Source organism: Heptranchias perlo, chromosome 17 (assembly GCF_035084215.1).
Source record: "Heptranchias perlo isolate sHepPer1 chromosome 17, sHepPer1.hap1, whole genome shotgun sequence".
In the NCBI taxonomy this organism is placed as follows: Eukaryota; Metazoa; Chordata; class Chondrichthyes; order Hexanchiformes; family Hexanchidae; genus Heptranchias; species Heptranchias perlo.
In genome coordinates this window covers 392200-409471 of record NC_090341.1, presented here as the reverse complement: position 1 = coordinate 409471, position 17272 = coordinate 392200, and the positions used below count along the sequence as shown (strand labels likewise).

Sequence of the window (17272 nt, the reverse complement as noted above, 5' to 3'; positions counted from 1 at the left end):
ACATAGCCACACTCACAGAATCATACCTTTCAGCCAACGTCCCAGACTCTTCCATCACCATCCCTGGGTATGTCCTGTCCCACCGGCAGGACAGACCCACCAGAGGTGGCGGTACAGTGATAGACAGTCAGGAGGGAGTGGCCCTGGGAGTCCTCAACATTAACTCTGGACCCCATGAAATCTCATGGCATCAGGTCAAACATGGGCAAGGAAACCTCCTGCTGATTACCACTTACCGTCCTCCTCCATGTTGAGCATCACTTGGAGGAAGCACTGAGGATAGCAAGGGCACAGAATGCACTCTGGATGGGGGACTTCAATGTCCATCACTAAGGGTGGCTCGGTAGCACCACTACTGACCGAGCTGGCCGAGTCCTGAAGGACATAGCTGCCAGACTGAGCCTGCGGCAGGTAGTGAGAAAACCAACATGATGGAAAAACCTACTTGACCTCGTCCTCACCAATGTACCTGTCGCAGATGCATCTGTCCATGACAGTATTGGTAGGAGTGACCACCGCACAGTCCGCGTGGTGACGAGGTCCCATCTTCGCACTGAGGACACCATCCAACGTGTTGTGTGGCACTACCACCGTGCTAAATGGGATAGATTCAGAACAGATCTAGCTGCTCAAAACTGGACATCCAAGAGGTGCTGTCGGCCATCAGCAGCAGCAGAATTGTATTCCAGCACAATTTGTAACCTCATGGCCCGGCATATTCCTCACTCTACAAATTCCAACAAGCCAGGGGATCAACCCTGGTTCAATGAGGAGTGTAGAAGAGCATGCCAGGAGCAGCACCAGGCATACCTAAAAATGAGGTGCCAACCTGGTGAAGCTACAACTCAGGACTACATGCATGCTAAACAGCGGAAGCAACATGCTATAGACAGAGCTAAGCGATTCCACAACCAACGGATCAGATCAAAGCTCTGCAGTCCTGCCACATCCAGTCGTGAATGGTGGTGGACAATTAAACAACTAACAGGAGGAGGAGGCTCCGTGAACATCCCCATCCTCAATGATGGCGGAGTCCAGCACGTGAGTGCAAAAGACAAGACTGAAGCGTTTGCAACTATCTTCAGCCAGAAGTGCCGAGTGGATGATCCATCTCGGCCTCCTCCCGATATCCCCACCATCACAGAAGCCAGCCTTCAGCCAATTCGATTCACTCCACGTGATATCAAGAAACGGCTGAGTGAACTGGATACAGCAAAGGCAATGGGCCCCGATAACATCCCGGCTGTAGTGCTGAAGACTTGTGCTCCAGAACTAGCTGCGCCTCTAGCCAAACCGTTCCAGTACAGCTACAACACCGGCATCTACCCGACAATGTGGAAAATTTCCCAGGTATGTCCTGTACACAAAATGCAGGACAAATCCAATCCGGCCAATTACCGCCCCATCAGTCTACTCTCAATCATCAGCAAAGTGATGGAAGGTGTCGTCGACAGTGCTATCAAGCGGCACTTACTCACCAATAACCTGCTCCACTCATGCTCAGTTTGGGTTCCGCCAGCACCACTCGGCTCCAGGCCTCATTACAGCTTTGGTCCAAACATGGACAAAAGAGCTGAATTCCAGAGGTGAGGTGAGAGTGACTGCCCTTGACAATAAGGCACCATTTAACAGAGTGTGGCACCAAGGAGCCCTAGTAAAATTGAAGTCAATGCGAATCAGGGGGAAAACTCTCCAGTGGCTGGAGTCATATCTAGCACAAAGGAAGATGGTAGTGGTTGTTGGAGGCCAATCATCTCAGCCACAGGACATTGCTGCAGGAGTTCCTCAGGGCAGTGTCCTAGGCCCAACCATCTTCAGCTGCTTCATCAATGACCTTCCCTCCATCATAAGGTCAGAAATGGGGATGTTCGCTGATGATTGCACAGTGTTCAGTTCCATTCGCAACCCCTCAGATAATGAAGCAGTCTGTGCCCGCATGCAGCAAGACCTGGACAACATCCAGGCTTGGGCTCATAAGTGGCAAGTAACATTCGCGTCAGACAAGTGCCAGGCAATGACCATCTCCAACAAGAGAGAGTCTAACCACCTCCCCTTGACATTCAACGGCATTACCATCGCCGAATCCCCCACCAACATCATGGGGGTCACCATGACCAGGAACTTAACTGGACCAGCCACATAAATACTGTGGCTACAAGAGCAGGTCAGAGGCTGGGTATTCTGCGGCGAGTGACTCACCTCCTGACTCCCCAAAGCCTTTCCACCATCTACAAGGCACAAGTTAGGAGTGTGATAGAATACTCTCCACTTGCCTGAACAACACTCAAGAAGCTCGACACCATCCAGGACAAAGCAGCCCGCTTGATTGGCACCCCATCCACCACCTTAAACATTCACTCCCTTCACCACCGGCGCACTGTGGTTGCAGTGTGTACCATCCACAGGATGCACTACAGCAACTCGCCAAGGCTTCTTCGACAGCACCTCCCAAACCCACGACCTCTACCACCTAGAAGGACAAGAGCAGCAGGTACATGGGAACACCACCACCTGCACGTTCCCTTCCAAGTCACACACCATCCCGACTTGGAAATATATCGCCGTTCCTCTATCGTCGCTGGATCAAAATCCTGGAACTCCCTTCCTAACAGCACTGTGGGAGAACCTTCACCGCACGGACTGCAGTGGTTCAAGAAGGCGGCTCACCATCACCTTCTCAAGGGCAATTAGGGATGGGCAGTAAATGCCGGCCTCGCCAGCGACGCCCACATCCCATGAACGAATTTTTAAAAATTTATGTGCTTTTAAATTTTGAACACACATTCTGAATACTGTTGAGGGAAAGGGTTCCTCTGCGGAGTGCAGCCAGAGCCAAGTCCACTGCACCATGGGTGGCTCAGCTGAACGGGGTGAAGTGGGGTGGTGATTGGGTGGAGAAAGGTCAGGAGAGTGATAGTGATAGGGGATTCAATAGTTAGGGGAACAAACAGGCGTTTCTGCGGCCGCAGACTTGATTCCAGGATGGTACTTTGCCTCCCTAGTGCCAGGGTCAAGGATGTCACTGACCGGCTGCAGAACATTCTAGAGGGGGAGGGTGAACAGCCAGAGGTCGTGGTCCATATTGGTACCAACACATAGGTAGAAAGAGGGATGAGGTCCTGCAGGCAGATTTTAAGGAGTTAGGAAAGAGATTAAGAAGCAGGACCTCAAAGGGAGTAATCTCCAGATTACTCCCGGTGCCATGCTGTAGTGAGTATAGAAAAAGGAGGATAGAGCAGATGAATGCGTGGCTGGAGAGATGGGTGCAGGAGGGAGGGCTTTAGATTCCTGAGGCATTGGGGCCAGTTCTGGGGGAAGTGGGACCTGTACAGGCTGGGCGGCTTGCGCCTCAACAGAGCTGGGACCAATGCCCTCGCAGGAAGTGTCACTAGTGCTGTGGGGGAGGGGGGGTTTAAACTAATTTGTCAGGGGGATGGGCACCAGGATGTAGCATTGGAAAGGAGAAACAAGGTGCACAAAGGATTGGGAGAGACAGATAGCACTAGAATAAGAAATAGTACGATATTAGGTGGGATCAGACTAAGAGCAAGTACAAGAAAGTCCAATATTGGTTTACAGTGCATGTGTGTAAACGCACGAAGTGTGGTAAACAAGGTCGGTGAGCTGCAGGCGCAAATAGCCACATGGGAATACGAATTAGTTTTTTTTTGTTCGTTCATGGGATGTGGGCTTCGCTGGCAAGACCAGCATTTATTGCCCATCCCGAATTGCCCTTGAGAAGGTGGTGGTGAGCCGCCTTCTTGAACCGCTGCAGTCCGTGTGGTGAAGATTCTCCCACAGGAATTCCAGAATTTTGACCCAGCGACGATGAAGGAACGGCGATATATTTCCAAGTCGGGATGGTGTGTGACTTGGAGGGAAACGTGCAGGTGGTGTTGTTCCCATGTGCCTGCTGCTCTTGTCCTTCTAGGTGGTACAAGTCGCGGGTTTGGGAGGTGCTGTCGAAGAAGCCTTGGCGAGTTGCTGCAGTGCATCCTGTGGATGGTGCACACTGCAGCCACAGTGCGCCGGTGGTGAAGGGAGTGAATGTTTAGGGTGGTGGATGGGGTGCCAATCAAGCGGGCTGCTTTGTCCTGGATGGTGTCGAGCTTCTTGAGTGTTGTTCAGGCAAGTGGAGAGTATTCTATCACACTCCTAACTTGTGCCTTGTAGATGGTGGAAAGGCTTTGGGGAGTCAGGAGGTGAGTCACTCGCCGCAGAATACCCAGCCTCTGACCTGCTCTTGTAGCCACAGTATTTATATGGCTGGTCCAGTTAAGTTTCTGGTCAATGGTGACCCCCAGGATGTTGATGGTGGGGGATTCGGCGATGGTAATGCCGTTGAATGTCAAGGGGAGGTGGTTAGACTCTCTCTTGTTGGAGATGGTCATTGCCTGGCACTTGTCTGGCGCGAATGTTACTTGCCACTTGTCAGCCCAAGCCTGGATGTTGTCCAGGCCTTGCTGCATGCGGGCACGGACTGCTTCATTATCTGAGGGGTTGCGAATGGAACTGAATACTGTGCAATCATCAGCGAACATCCCCATTTCTGACCTTATGATGGAGGGAAGGTCATTGATGAAGCAGCTGAAGATGGTTGGGCCTAGGACACTGCCCTGAGGAACTCCTGCAGCAATGTCCTGTGGCTGAGATGATTGGCCTCCAACAACCACTACCATCTTCCTTTGTGCTAGGTATGATATCGGAGACCTGGCTCAAAAAAGGGCAGGATTGGGTACTGAATATTCCTGGATACAAGGTGCTCAGGAAAGATAGGGAAAGAAAGGAGTGGGGGGGGTGGCGGTGGCAGTATTGATTAAGAAGAACATTGCAGTGCTGGAGAGAAATGATGTCCTGGAGGGGTCAAGGACAGAATCTATTTGGTTAGAGTTAAGGAACAAAAGAGGTGCCATTACACTACTGGGAATATTCTATTGGCCACCAACTAGTGGGAAGGATTTGGAGGAACAAATTTGCAGGGAAATTACAGAAAGGTGCAAGAGCCATAGAGTAATGATAATGGGGGACTTCAACTATCCGAATATATGATGTGGAGATGCCGGTGATGGACTGGGGTTGACAATTGTAAACAATTTTACAACACCAAGTTTAAAATAAAATTGCTGGACTATAACTTGGTGTTGTAAAATTGTTTACAATTATCCGAATATAGACTGGGATAGTGATAATATAAGGGGCAAAGAGGGGGGAGGAATTTCTGAACTGTGTTCAAGAGAACTTTCTTCACCAGTACACTTCCAGCCCAACGAGGAAGGAGGCATTGCTGGATTTAGTTCTGGGAATGAGGCGGGCCAAGTTGAGTAAGTGTCAGTGGGGGAACATTTAGGGAACAGCGATCATAGTATCATAAGGTTTAAAATAGCTATGGAAAAGGACATGGACCACTCTAAAGTAAAAAGACCGGCCAAGGTACTAAATGAGTACTTTGCATCTGTCTTTACCAAGGAAGAAGATGCTGCCAGAGTCTCAGTAAAGGAAGATAAAGTTTAGATACTGGATGGGCTAAAAATTGATTAGGGGGAGGTACTGGAAAGGCTGGCTGTACTTAAAGTAGATAAGTCACCCGTTCCGGATGGGATATATCCTAGGTTGCTGAGGGAAGTAAGGGTAGAAATTGCCATAATCTTCCAAGCATCTTTAGATACGGGGGTGGTGCCAGAGGACTGAAGAATTGCAAATGTTAAACCCTTGTTCAAAAAAAGGTGTAAGGATAAACCCAGCAACTGCAGGTCAGTCAGTTTAACCTTGTTGGTGAGGAAACGTTTAGAAACGATAATCCGGGACAGAATTAACAGTCACTCGGACAAGCTTTGATTGATTAGGGAAAGCCAGCACGGATTTGTTAAAGGCAAATCGTGTTTAACTAACCAGATAGAGTTTTTTGATGAGGTAACAGAGAGGGTAGATGAGGGCAGAGCAGTTGATGTGGTGTATATGGACTTTCAAAAGGCGTTTGACAAAGTGCTGCATAATAGGCTGTCATCAAGATTGAATGATGTGGAGATGCCGGTGATGGACTGGGGTTGACAATTGTAAACAATTTTACAACACCAAGTTATAGTCCAGCAATTTTATTTTAAATTCACAAGCTTTCGGAGCTTGTGAATTTAAAATAAAATTGCTGGACTATAACTTGGTGTTGTAAAATTGTTTACAATCAAGATTGAAGCCCATGGAATAAAAGGGGCAGTAGCAACATGGATACAGAATTGGCTAAGTGACAGGAAATAGAGAGTAATGGTGAATGGTAGTTTTTCAGAGAGGGAGGTGTGCAGTGGTGTTCCCCAGGGGTCAATGCTTTTCTTGATATATATTAATGTTTTGGACTTGGGTGCACAGGGAAGAGTGATAGACTTCAAGAGGATATAGACAGGCTGATGGCATGAGCGGACATGTGGCAGATGGAAATTTATCGCAGAAAAATGTGAAGTGATACATTTCGGTAGGAAGGATGAGGAGAGGCAATATAAACTAGGGGGCATAACTCTAAACGGGATACAGAAAGAGAGAGATCCGGGGGTATATGTACACAAATTGTTGAAGGTGGCAGGGCAGGTTGAGAAAGTGGTTAAAAAAGCACACGGGATCCTGGGCTTTATAAATAGAGGCACAGAGTACAAAAGCAAAGGAGTCATGATGAATCTTTATAAAACACTGGTTCAGCCACAACTGGAGTATTGTGTCCAGTTCTGGGCACCGCACTTTAGGAAAGATGTGAAGGCCTTAGAGAGGGTGCAGAAAAGATTTACTAGAATGATTCCAGGGATGAGGGACTTTAGTTACGTGGATAGACTGGAGAAGCTGGGGTTGTTCTCCTTCAAAATCACGAAGGGTCTAGACAGAGTAGAGAGAATCTGTTCCCATTAGTGGAAGAGTCAAGAACCAGAGGACATAGATTTAAGGTGATTGGCAAAAGAACCAAAGGTAACATGAGGAAAAACTTTTTTTTTTTTGCACACAGCGAGTGGTTAGGATCTGGAATGCACTGCCCGAGGGGGTGGTGGAGGCAGATTCAGTCATGGCCTTCAAAAGGGAACTGGATAAATACTTTAAAGGAAAAAATTTGCAGGGCTACAGGGATAAGGCGTGGGAGTGATACTAACTGGATCGCTCTTGCATACAGCCAGCATGGATTCGATGGGCCGAATGGCCTCCTCACACCGCTGTAACTGTTCTATGATTCTATTAATTTTTGTGTGGTCACTTCCAGTGTCACTTTAGGCAGGTCCTTTTAATGAAGGTCAGCCTGCTTTGAGGCCACGTTTTCTCAGCAGAACAGATGGTTTTAAATAACAGGCACCACTGCAGCTCCAAAACCCAGGCATAAAACTAAATACCAGATGTTCATACGACTGGACTCATTGTTTGAAATTGCTTAGTTATTAAACTATAAAGCTGCAACATGTTGCTGCAGTTCTGAAACATAAACAAGCTTTCAATTTTACATGAATCCGAGACACACTCCTGCATCACCACTTTGTTCACATGCACACTGAAGCTACGCGCCAACTCTCCTCACAGACATTGGCAAGTTAGTCGTCCTGTTCAGGTCCTCACCTTTAGGCGAGGTCAGATGCAAGCCGTGTTTGAGACACCATTGGACAGGAAGGATGTTTGGATTCTTCCCGTGACACACAAATGAGTTAACAGTCCTGGCTCCATCCGGTCGCACTGTGTCAATTTCCACCAAGAAATATTTCTTGTTATATACCTGGTAGGAAAAACCTTGTTCAGTGAGGGTGAAAGCAACTGACAGCCTGATTTAGGAACAGAAAGAACAGGCTACCTGCCTTACGGAGTCTTTGTCAATCTTCCAATGGAAACATTCTCCACACACTACAGCCGTCTGTCCTATTGGCCTTGGGAGTCCTCTGCTCTCCATACAGCGTACACTGCCATAAAAAACATTGTCGACATGCCTTTGGTTGTTTCCCCTCCCTATAAAAGGCAGGTGGTATGAGGAGCATTAGCCCAGTTTGATCTATAGCTACATTATCTAATGGCTGGTATATTCTGACCACAGGGATGGATGGAGAGAGCAGAGTGCGTGGAGAATGTTTGCATTCGAAAACCGAAGACGACTATCAAGGTAATCTATTGTTGCTCTTCCTTCCTAGTTCTCCACCAGATCAGTAAAATGAGGTGGTGGGAGTGGTTTCAACACTGACCGAGAGGACCAAACTGCCAAACGTCAACTCCTGGTATGCGGTTAGATCCAGCGTCCAGTGTTTTCATCTTTGAGAAGCACCGTATCAGTCGCCCAACAGCAAGGGAGGGGTGGCTAACTCATTTAGGCAGAAATATGAGCAACAGCCCATTAGAAACCACTGGAAGAGGGAGTGGTACTCTGATAGAATGTGGCATCCTTACATCTGCTCCACAAACAGATTGTTAATGAGGATGGAATCGTCAGGATCTAACTTGTTGGAATGGAGAACGCCAACTGGCGTTTATATGGTGCCTTTAAGAACCCTTCCATCCCCCACACCATGCCCCCTTCCCCCAACAAACAGAAACAGGCTCCAAGCAGTCACACAATTGCTAGGAGAGATGACCAAAAGCTGGAGAAAAGTGGCAAAAGTGGTTATTAAGGATGTAGTAACAGGGCACTTAGAAAATCATAATATGATTATGCAGAGTCAACATGGTTGTATGAAAGGGAAATTGTGTTTGACAAATTTATTAGAGTTTATTAAGGGATATGGGCCAAAGGCAGGTATATGGAGCTAGATCAGCCATGATCTTATCAAATGGCGGAGCAGGCACGAGGGGCTGAATGGCCTACTCCTGTTCCTATGTTCCTATTGAGGATGTAACTAGCAGGGTAGATAAAGGGGAACCAGTGAATGTAGTATATTTGGATTTTAAAAAGTTATTCGATAAGGTGCCACACAAGAAGTGTTTCATAAGATTAGGGCTCATGGGGTTGGGGGTAACATATTAGCATGGATAGAGGATTGGTTAACAGGCAGAAAACAGAGAGTAGGAATAAACGGGTTATTTTTGGGTTGGCAGGTTGTAACTAGTGGGGCGCTGCAAGGATCAGTGCTTGGGCCTCAGCTATTTACAATCTACATTAATGACTTAGATGAAGGGACCGAGTGTAAAGTATACAAGTTTACTGACGATACAAAGCTAGGTGGGAAAGTAAGCTGTGAGGAGGACACAAAGAGTCTGCAAAGGGATATAGACAGGTTAAGTGAGTGGGCAAGAAGGTGGCAGATGGAGAATAATGTGGGGAAATGTGAGGTTATTCACTTTGGTAGGAAGAATAGAAAAACAGAATATTTTTTAAAAGGTGAGAGACTAAGAAATGTTGGTAGTCAGAGGGATTTGGGTCCTGGTACATGAATCACAGAAAGTTAACATGCAGGTACAGCAGGCAATTAGGAAGGCAAATGGCATGTCAGCCTTTATTGCAAGGGGGTTGGAGTATAAGAGTAAGGAAGTCTTACCACAATTAAACAGGGCTTTGGTGAGACCACACCTGGAGTACTGTGTATAGTTTTGGTCTCCTTACGTAAGGAAGGATATACTTGCCTTAGAGGCAGTGCAACTAAGGTTCACCAGATTGATTCCTGGGATGAGAGGGTTGTCCTATGAGGAGAGATTGAGTAGAATGGGCCGATACTCTCTGGAGTTCAGAAGAATGAGAGGTGACCTCATTGAAACATACAAGATTCTGAGAAGGCTTGACAGGGTAGATGCTGAGAGGCTGTTTCCCCTGGCTGGAGAGTCTAGAACTAGGGGTCATAGTCTCAGGATAAGGGGTCGGCCATTTAGGACCGAGATGAGGAAAAATTTAATCACTCGGAGGGTTGTGAATCTTTGGAATTCTCTACTGCAGAAGGCTGTGGATGCTCAGCTGTTGAGAATATTCAAGACTGAGATCGATGGATATTTCGACACTAAGGAAATCAAGGGATATGGGGATTGGGCGGGAAAGTGGAGTGGAGGTCGAAGATCAGCCATGATCTTATTGAATGGCGGAGCAGACTCGAGGGTCTGTATGGCCTACTCCTGTTAACTATTTCTTATGTTCTTATATAGAGTTTACTAAACTCAAATAAATATTCATGAATGAAACACAGGTGTGCACTTGTACCATTAGTCGTGTAACTTACTTTCGTGATGGTGGCAGGGCTGATGGAAAAGGGCACGGTTGGATTCACAGCTTCTAACTTCATTCCGACATCGAAAGAATGCTCACCAATGTCACATTGATCCTGAGAAGCATACAAGATAAAAAGGGCGTCAGAAACATCTCTCGCACCTCCCGTTACTGATTTTAAAAAATTTAGAGGGATCACATTGGTCTGAATGACCATCATGTATCATAGTGTAGCAATAAAAAGTTACTCACAGTAATTTAACAATTCAAAGACATGCTTCTCATCTCACGAGTTAGTCAATAAAGTGTCCAGGTAGTGGGTCATAGACTGAGCAGATCGATTGTTAAATAGCTTCTTTTTGTTTATCAAATGAAAACATTTCTCTATGTAGGAGATCTACTCATGGAGGCAGAGGGGATGGCCGAGGTACTAAGTAACTACTTTGCATCTGTCTTTACCAAGGAAGAAGATGCTGCCAGCGTCTCAGCAAAGGAAGATATAGGTGAAAAACTGGATGGGCTAAAAATTGATAAAGAGGAGGTACTAGAAAAGCTAGCTGTAATAAATTAGATAAGTCACCCAGTCTGGATGGGATGCGTCCTAGGTTGCTGAGGGAAGGGTGGAAATTGCGGAGGTACTGGCCATAATCTTCCAAACATCTTTAGATATGGGGGTGGTGCCAGAGGAGTGGAGAATTGCAAATGTTACACCCTTGACTAACCTGACAGAGTTTTTTGATGAGGTAACAGAGAGGGTAGATGAGGGCAACGCAGTTGATGTGGTGTATATGGACTTTCAAAAGGCGTTTGATAAAGTGCCGCATAATAGGCTTGTCATCAAGAATGACGCCCATGGAATAAAAGGGGCAGTAGTAGCATGGATACAGAATTGGCTAAGTAACAGGAAACAGAGAGTCGTGGTGAACGGTTGTTTTTCGGACTGGAGGGAAGTGTACAGTGGTGTTCCCCATGGGTAGGTGCTGGGACCATTGCTTTTCTTGATATATATTAATAACTTGGACTTGGGTGTACAGGGCACAATTTCCAAATATGCAGATGACACAAAACTTGGAAGTATAGTGAACAGTGAGAAGGATAGTGATAGACTTCAAGAGGATATAGACAGGCAGGTGGAATGGGAGGACACGTGGCAGATGAAATTTATCGCAGAAAAATGCGAAGTGATACATTTCGGTTGGAAGAATGAAGAGAGGCAATATAAACTGAAGGGTACAACTCTAAAAGGGATACAGGAACAGAGAGATCTGAGGGGTTTTGTACACAAATCATTGAAGGTGGCAGGGCAAGTTGAGAAAGCAGTTAAAAAAGCATACAGGATCCTGGGCTTTGTAAATAGTGGCAGAGAGTAAAAAAGCAAGGAAGTCAAGATGAACCTTTATAAAACACTGGTTTGGCCACAACTGGAGTATTGTGTCCAGTTCTGGGCACCACACTTTAGGAAAGATGTGAAGACCTTAGAGAGGGTGCAGAAGAGATTTACTAGAATGATTCCACGGATGAGGGAATTTAGTTATGTGGAGAGACTGGAGAAGCTGGGGTTGTTCTCCTTGGTACAGAGAAGGTTGCGAGGAGATTTGATCGAGGTATTCAAAATCATGAAGGGTTTAGACAGAATGGATAGAGAGAAATTGATCCCATTGGCGGAAGGGTCAAGGACCAGAGGACACAGATTTAAGGTGATTGGCAAAAGAACCAAAGGTGACACGAGGAAAAACATTTTTAAAAAAAACACAGCGATTGGTTATGATCTGGAATGCACTGCCCGAGGGGGTGGTGGAGGCAGATTCAATCATGGCCTTCAAAAGGGAACTGGATAAGTACTTGAAATGAAAAAATTTGCAGGGCTACGGGGATAGGGCGGGGGGGGGGGGGACACTAGCTGGATTGCTCTTGCATACAGCCGGTACGGACTCAATGGGCTGAATGGCCTCCTTCCGTTCTGTAACCTATGATTCTATGTTCGTTACCACCTGCGGTAGTATCTCTCGCCATCTCTGTTATTACAAGTACTGGAGAACGAGGTCCAGCGATTAGAGGGAAAGGACAATCAGCAGAAAAGTGCCATTAGAAGAGGTGGCACAAAACACGGGCACAGACTGATGGGCCATTTTCTGTGCTGGGATTTTATACACAGTAGTTTGAAGAAAGGCTCATACTAGTTTCAGTCACTGTGCTCACATTATCTTAGAAAATCCAAATATAAACCTAGGAACAGCAAGAGACCAAAGCTGCAACCACCAGACACACGCGCACACACACCAACAGGGCGAGGCACGCGCGCACAAACAGGGCGAGGCACGCGCGCACAAACAGGGCGAGGCACGCGCGCACAGACAGGGCGAGGCACGCGCGCACAGACAGGGCGAGGCACGCGCGCACAGACAGGGCGGCGCGCGCGCACAGACAGGGCGAGGCGCGCGCACAGACAGGGCGAGGCGCGCGCACACAGACAGGGCGAGGCGCGCGCACACAGACAGGGCGAGGCGCGCGCACACAGACAGGGCGAGGCGCGCGCACACAGACAGGGCGAGGCGCGCGCACACAGACAGGGCGAGGCGCGCGCACACAGACAGGGCGAGGCGCGCGCACACAGACAGGGCGAGGCGCGCGCACACAGACAGGGCGAGGCGCGCGCACACAGACAGGGCGAGGCGCGCGCACACAGACAGGGCGAGGCGCGCGCACACAGACAGGGCGAGGCGCGCGCACACAGACAGGGCGGCGCGCGCACACAGACAGGGCGGCGCGCGCACACAGACAGGGCGGCGCGCGCACACAGACAGGGCGGCGCGCGCACACAGACAGGGCGGCGCGCGCACACAGACAGGGCGGCGCGCGCACACAGACAGGGCGGCGCGCGCACACAGACAGGGCGGCGCGCGCACACAGACAGGGCGGCGCGCGCACACAGACAGGGCGACACACACACACAAACAGGGCGACACACACACACAAACAGGGCGACACACACACAAACAGGGCGACACACACACAAACAGGGCGACACACACACAAACAGGGCGACACACACACAAACAGGGCGACACACACACAAACAGGGCGACACACACACAAACAGGGCGACACACACACAAACAGGGCGACACACACACAAACAGGGCGACACACACACAAACAGGGCGACACACACACAAACAGGGCGACACACACACAAACAGGGCGACACACACACAAACAGGGCGACACACACACAAACAGGGCGACACACACACAAACAGGGCGACACACACACAAACAGGGCGACACACACACAAACAGGGCGACACACACACAAACAGGGCGACACACACACAAACAGGGCGACACACACACAAACAGGGCGACACACACACAAACAGGGCGACACACACACAAACAGGGCGACACACACACAAACAGGGCGACACACACACAAACAGGGCGACACACACACAAACAGGGCGACACACACACAAACAGGGCGACACACACACAAACAGGGCGACACACACACAAACAGGGCGACACACACACAAACAGGGCGACACACACACAAACAGGGCGACACACACACAAACAGGGCGACACACACACAAACAGGGCGACACACACACAAACAGGGCGACACACACACAAACAGGGCGACACACACACAAACAGGGCGACACACACACAAACAGGGCGACACACACACAAACAGGGCGACACACACACAAACAGGGCGACACACACACAAACAGGGCGACACACACACAAACAGGGCGACACACACACAAACAGGGCGACACACACACAAACAGGGCGACACACACACAAACAGGGCGACACACACACAAACAGGGCGACACACACACAAACAGGGCGACACACACACAAACAGGGCGACACACACACAAACAGGGCGACACACACACAAACAGGGCGACACACACACAAACAGGGCGACACACACACAAACAGGGCGACACACACACAAACAGGGCGACACACACACAAACAGGGCGACACACACACAAACAGGGCGACACACACACAAACAGGGCGACACACACACAAACAGGGCGACACACACACAAACAGGGCGACACACACACAAACAGGGCGACACACACACAAACAGGGCGACACACACACAAACAGGGCGACACACACACAAACAGGGCGACACACACACAAACAGGGCGACACACACACAAACAGGGCGACACACACACAAACAGGGCGACACACACACAAACAGGGCGACACACACACAAACAGGGCGACACACACACAAACAGGGCGACACACACACAAACAGGGCGACACACACACAAACAGGGCGACACACACACAAACAGGGCGACACACACACAAACAGGGCGACACACACACAAACAGGGCGACACACACACAAACAGGGCGACACACACACAAACAGGGCGACACACACACAAACAGGGCGACACACACACAAACAGGGCGACACACACACAAACAGGGCGACACACACACAAACAGGGCGACACACACACAAACAGGGCGACACACACACAAACAGGGCGACACACACACAAACAGGGCGACACACACACAAACAGGGCGACACACACACAAACAGGGCGACACACACACAAACAGGGCGACACACACACAAACAGGGCGACACACACACAAACAGGGCGACACACACACAAACAGGGCGACACACACACAAACAGGGCGACACACACACAAACAGGGCGACACACACACAAACAGGGCGACACACACACAAACAGGGCGACACACACACAAACAGGGCGACACACACACAAACAGGGCGACACACACACAAACAGGGCGACACACACACAAACAGGGCGACACACACACAAACAGGGCGACACACACACAAACAGGGCGACACACACACAAACAGGGCGACACACACACAAACAGGGCGACACACACACAAACAGGGCGACACACACACAAACAGGGCGACACACACACAAACAGGGCGACACACACACAAACAGGGCGACACACACACAAACAGGGCGACACACACACAAACAGGGCGACACACACACAAACAGGGCGACACACACACAAACAGGGCGACACACACACAAACAGGGCGACACACACACAAACAGGGCGACACACACACAAACAGGGCGACACACACACAAACAGGGCGACACACACACAAACAGGGCGACACACACACAAACAGGGCGACACACACACAAACAGGGCGACACACACACAAACAGGGCGACACACACACAAACAGGGCGACACACACACAAACAGGGCGACACACACACAAACAGGGCGACACACACACAAACAGGGCGACACACACACAAACAGGGCGACACACACACAAACAGGGCGACACACACACAAACAGGGCGACACACACACAAACAGGGCGACACACACACAAACAGGGCGACACACACACAAACAGGGCGACACACACACAAACAGGGCGACACACACACAAACAGGGCGACACACACACAAACAGGGCGACACACACACAAACAGGGCGACACACACACAAACAGGGCGACACACACACAAACAGGGCGACACACACACAAACAGGGCGACACACACACAAACAGGGCGACACACACACAAACAGGGCGACACACACACAAACAGGGCGACACACACACAAACAGGGCGACACACACACAAACAGGGCGACACACACACAAACAGGGCGACACACACACAAACAGGGCGACACACACACAAACAGGGCGACACACACACAAACAGGGCGACACACACACAAACAGGGCGACACACACACAAACAGGGCGACACACACACAAACAGGGCGACACACACACAAACAGGGCGACACACACACAAACAGGGCGACACACACACAAACAGGGCGACACACACACAAACAGGGCGACACACACACAAACAGGGCGACACACACACAAACAGGGCGACACACACACAAACAGGGCGACACACACACAAACAGGGCGACACACACACAAACAGGGCGACACACACACAAACAGGGCGACACACACACAAACAGGGCGACACACACACAAACAGGGCGACACACACACAAACAGGGCGACACACACACAAACAGGGCGACACACACACAAACAGGGCGACACACACACAAACAGGGCGACACACACACAAACAGGGCGACACACACACAAACAGGGCGACACACACACAAACAGGGCGACACACACACAAACAGGGCGACACACACACAAACAGGGCGACACACACACAAACAGGGCGACACACACACAAACAGGGCGACACACACACAAACAGGGCGACACACACACAAACAGGGCGACACACACACAAACAGGGCGACACACACACAAACAGGGCGACACACACACAAACAGGGCGACACACACACAAACAGGGCGACACACACACAAACAGGGCGACACACACACAAACAGGGCGACACACACACAAACAGGGCGACACACACACAAACAGGGCGACACACACACAAACAGGGCGACACACACACAAACAGGGCGACACACACACAAACAGGGCGACACACACACAAACAGGGCGACACACACACAAACAGGGCGACACACACACAAACAGGGCGACACACACACAAACAGGGCGACACACACACAAACAGGGCGACACACACACAAACAGGGCGACACACACACAAACAGGGCGACACACACACAAACAGGGCGACACACACACAAACAGGGCGACACACACACAAACAGGGCGACACACACACAAACAGGGCGACACACACACAAACAGGGCGACACACACACAAACAGGGCGACACACACACAAACAGGGCGACACACACACAAACAGGGCGACACACACACAAACAGGGCGACACACACACAAACAGGGCGACACACACACAAACAGGGCGACACACACACAAACAGGGCGACACACACACAAACAGGGCGACACACACACAAACAGGGCGACACACACACAAACAGGGCGACACACACACAAACAGGGCGACACACACACAAACAGGGCGACACACACACAAACAGGGCGACACACACACAAACAGGGCGACACACACACAAACAGGGCGACACACACACAAACAGGGCGACACACACACAAACAGGGCGACACACACACAAACAG

General features: G+C 49.8%; 1 protein-coding gene across 3 annotated transcripts in view; it reads right to left on the bottom strand.

The window, feature by feature from the left end:
- LOC137333952 (scm-like with four MBT domains protein 1) overlaps positions 1-17272 on the bottom strand; it is a 103651-nt gene that overhangs the window by 51596 nt on the left and 34783 nt on the right. For all 3 annotated transcript variants that reach the window (XM_067998303.1, XM_067998305.1, XM_067998304.1), the window contains 2 exons: positions 10146-10247; positions 7579-7732 (listed from right to left, as the gene is read on the bottom strand). In XM_067998303.1, the coding sequence (XP_067854404.1) occupies positions 7579-7732; positions 10146-10247 (256 nt within the window). The remainder of the gene's footprint in view (positions 1-7578; positions 7733-10145; positions 10248-17272) is intronic.